The following is a 4,379-nucleotide window of genomic DNA, read 5'->3' on the forward strand; positions in this document are numbered from 1 at the left end:
TCCTTTCCTTTTTTATCTTTTTTATTTTCCTTTTCCTTTTTATTTTTCTTTTTCCTTTTTTATTTTTTTTCTTTTCCTTTTCCTTTTTTATTCCCTTTTTTCTTTTTATTTTTTTTTCCCTTTTCCTTTTTTTTCTTTTCCCCCCCCCCTTTCTTTTCTTTTTTCTTTCTTTTCTTTTTTTCTTTTTTTCCTAGAACCATTACCAAGCCAGCGCACACCGTATGAAATGGAGAGTGATGCTAGCGGGCTTAACTGCTAATTAACTGCAGGGAACTGATTGCTGGGTTGATCTTTCCCTGTGCCCACGTATTTCCACACACACACCCCAGAAGCGCACGCACCCCGCGAGCAGACAAACAGCCGCAGGAGGTAAGTGGGAGAGGAGTTTATTTCGCGTCCCTGCGGCTCTCCCCCCCGCAGCCAGGGGCACTTCTGCGCCACGTCGGGCGGCAGCACCATGGGCAGGGACTGCCCGTTGAGGGCCACCAGGAGCTGCAGCTCGGCCATGCAGCCCCGCAGCAGCCCCTCCCGGTAGCCGCTGACCCGCAGGTCCAGCGGGCGGCGGTGCCGCAGCAGGCGGTCGGCCAGCCCCAGGCTGCCGGCGGCCAGCAGCGACGGGGCGTACTTGGTGAAGGCGTAGTCGGCCAGGCTCAGCTCCGCCACCCCCCGGGCCAAAATCCCGGCGTCGGAGGCTTCCCCGGCGTCGGCCCCCGGCTCCTCCATCCGCACCCGGGTGAAGTGCTCCAGGAAGAAGCTGACGGTGGGCGCCGCCAGGCTGAAGCCCAGCTTGTGCAGGACGATGCACTCCAGGTTGCAGAGCTGCTGGCGGCTGAAGGCGTCGCAGCAGAGGGCGAGGAGCTGCTTGACGCTGGGCGGGTGCACCTCCACCTGCGGGGGGACGGGAGAGGGGCTGCCGGGGGGCGAAGGGGCGGCCGGGACCCCCCCCCAAAAAAAAAAAAAAAAAAAAAAGTCTGGGGCTCTGCGCCGTACCTGCTTGCAGGCGATGAGCAGCGCCGTCACCCCCAGGAGCTGGAAGCAGTCGGCGGCCACCGGGGTGGTGGCGAGGAAGCGGTCAAGGGTGTTGACGGCCAGGCAGAGCGCCTCGAAGGAGACCCCCAGGTGGCGGTGCACGGGGATGAGCCAGCTCACCAGCTTGCAGCGAGCCTCCGCCGTCACCTGCCGCGACCGGGAGAGACAAGAGGGGACGGGATGGGACGGGATGGGATGGGATGAAGGGGATGGAAGGGGATGGACGGGACAGGATGGGACGGGATGGGATGGGATGGGACGGGACGGACGACCCCCACCTGCGGTTGCCGGGCGAGCGGCTCCCGGGGCTGGAAGCGGCTCTCCAGCCCCTTTCGGGAGCGGTACCAGCTCTCCCCGTAGTCGCGGAAAGCCTGCAGCTCCAGCCGGCTCTCCCCGGCCGCCTCCTTCTCCTCCGCCGCCTCCGCCCGCCGCCGCCGCCGCCTGCGGTCGGGTCTCGGCGGGCAGGAGCCGAGCCCGGAGCCGAGCCCGAGCTGCGGGGTCCCCCCGCGCCCCCCGCCCGCCGCTTCCACCATGGGGGCGGCCGCGCTGCCGCCGCCGGGCCGGTATTTGAGCCAAGGGGGCGGCGGGGGCGGCGCCGGTCTCCAAAACACAACGCTCGCACCGCGGGGATGCGGCGGGGCCGGGAGGAGCAGGGCAGCGGCTGGAGCCAGCCCCAGCCCCTTTGGCCCCTTTGGCACTTTGTGCTTGGGCCCTACCGAAAGGGACGGTCTCACGGGGAGCTGTGGCTGCTGCTTCAGGTCACGCTGCACTGGAAGCAAATGAATGGAATGAGACCAGGAAGCACAGCACAAATGAAAAAGGAGAAAAATAAAAAGTAAGAGTGCTGCAGTTCTCGATTCTGCACCCAGCTGCCGACTACTTATATCAGGGAGCACTATTTTAGAAAGGTGAAGGGAGGGAAATCAAAGCATTCCTCTAGTCTGACCGCTGGTTTCCACAGCAGAGCTGAGGCCAGACATGGCAATTTTATCAGATATGGGCACACGATTCAGTGATTGCAAAGAGTAAGTAGAAGGAAACGCCCCTGGGTGAAAGCAGACTGAAGAAGTCAATAGGAAATGGTAAAGAGGGACTCAAGCAGCCCACAAACCCAAGGGCAAAAGGGAAGAGAAGATAGGAGCAATGCAGCTTGCAGGACCGGAGCAGGAAACACTCAGAGGACGTACCCAGACCAAGAGGACTTGGTGCCTCTGACACAAAGCACATCCCCCAGAGCACTGCAGCAAGAAACAGCCACTGATACCAGATCTGTGTCCAACACGCTTCAAGAAGAGTGACACAAGTGTATTAAAAGAAGTGTTTATTAAATAAAGGGAACAGAGGAGAAAGTTCATCTGTCCAGGAGAATACAGGCACAAAAGCTGCTCGCATACACTGCAGAAACAGAAAGCCACTGTGGTCTTTTTCTATCCCCATGTAAATTTTATGATAACTGTGCTTATCTATACACCACAGTTTGACCTGTTTCATCAGTTCTGCAGAAAACTGTTGGCCACTTAGGATAGTAACCAGTGCTCTAGTTACTACAATAAAACCCTTAGAAAATTAAAAAAAAAAAGATACTTCTGTAAAAGATTACAGAGCAGGGCATGCTGCAGAAACACAAAGAATACCTCTGAACTTCAACATTAACATACATCTATGAAATTGAAAAAATATATTCACCATGGTTAAGTAAGGGAGAAAATCCTCAAGGAAAATCAATGCTCTCATCACTAGGATTTAGCCATTTTATGACACTGATTTATGTGTGAAATTCAAATCCAAAAGAAACAGGAGCCCAACAGTTCTCCAACTACTGAAACCTATCTCCAATTCATATTTCTAAGGATAGAAAAAAATACCTCAACTAGAACAAGAACTAGGAAATCATTCACTTTAAATTTGGCTAGCTGGGATGCAGATTTATTTTTCATCTTCCAGGAATGCAATTTATTTATTCTTTTTTATTTTTATTATTTTTAGTATCTGCACCTCTACTACAAAAGAAAAACATGTCTAGGCATGGTGTATAAAATTGAGGTTTTAAGATCAAACTTATCTGTTTAAGTGCTTCCTCTCTAAGTGCTGGGTACTTTGCAATTAAAAAAAAAGCACTCCCCCTCTTTTCTAGGTAAGCTGGACTATGACTAGTTTATCACAATTCTTAAAACGATAGCAGATGTGATTATTACTTTTCCCTCAGAGGCCCTAGGAAACTATTAGAAGAACTTGCCTCCTTGCCGTGTCGAGCGTAGGCTAGCATTCACAGGCTAGTTTTACTTTAATCTTACGGCTTCCTTTTGGTGCAGCAGTACTGGTTCTGCTATTAATCGTTTAACTGGGTATCTCCATATGTTTTGCTTGGTATCTTTCAAGATCACGCAGTTCCCTCATTGTCCTTTTTGTACACTACTCACCTCTGCTGCACAGTATTTGTTCTTTCCAGATGAAAAAATCTTCTGCACTACGTCTGTACATACGGAGTTTCCCTGCTTGACTGCAATTGTTGCATGGCAAAAAAGTAAGAAAAACAACTTCCCCATTCTGAAAGCTGTTTGTGATCTGAAAATTTCAATTCATTGTTGTAAACAGTGTAAGAGAACCTTACACTGTTCATTAAGTTACCTGGTTATGAGCTACTCATTATAAAAAATAACAAAGGTAGTGGTGAGTTAAACACACAGATGCACAAACAATAAGGAGCAAGTGATACAGAGAATAAAGAAGACGTGGAATCTTCAGCTACTGATTTTACAGCCATTTAAGGAACTGCTCCAATATAACTGTGAGGAGAGTCAACCTGAACTTTAAGGAGTGAGGGGTAAACACAATCAGCGTGAATAGTATGAGATAGTTGAGGGGGCTTGTGAGACTGTGCAAAGCTTATGACAGGATGCGTGAGGAGGCTCATAGGAGAGCAAAGCTTATTGCAGTACCCCTGGGTGAAGGGTCTAAGGCAGGAAAAAACAAGATCGGGGTGAATGGAGAGAAGCAAGTGTGAAAAGACACAGAGAAGGGGGAGGACAGGCTGCTGGTCAGTACTCATGTTTGGCTGAGCCCTGCACCTGGTCAGGGTAGTCTGTTCTATCCTCTTATTACAGCATTTTCTTAATGTAAACCATACAGAAAAATGAAGATATCTGTAAGATGTATTGCTTCCATACTGCAAATTCATAGCTCAAAAAAAGCACACTTCAGAAACCAACATGATGAATGTCTTCTGTTTGCATCTATCTTACAGAGCTCTACCCCGCTGAGATTCAGGACCCAGTCTTGAACTATCAGAACAGTCTGCATCACCATTAATGGTATGATTAGTACATCAAGCAGAAACAAAGAAAACTGGA

The 4,379-nt window shown here is 50.4% G+C and overlaps 1 protein-coding gene across 1 annotated transcript; it reads right to left on the minus strand.

Annotated features, from left to right (window-relative positions):
- Positions 1-248: 248 nt before the first annotated feature.
- On the minus strand, positions 249-1,562 carry CCNO (cyclin O; the record flags this gene model as incomplete). Its single annotated transcript, XM_084503081.1, has 3 exons — positions 249-888; positions 991-1,176; positions 1,308-1,562. 3 exons carry the CDS (start codon positions 1,560-1,562, stop codon positions 256-258), a joined length of 1,074 nt encoding a protein of 357 aa, XP_084359207.1. The 3' UTR covers positions 249-255.
- Positions 1,563-4,379: the final 2,817 nt, after the last annotated feature.

This window comes from Aythya ferina (genome assembly GCF_964211825.1).
Source record: "Aythya ferina genome assembly, chromosome: Z".
NCBI lineage: Eukaryota > Metazoa > Chordata > Aves > Anseriformes > Anatidae > Aythya > Aythya ferina.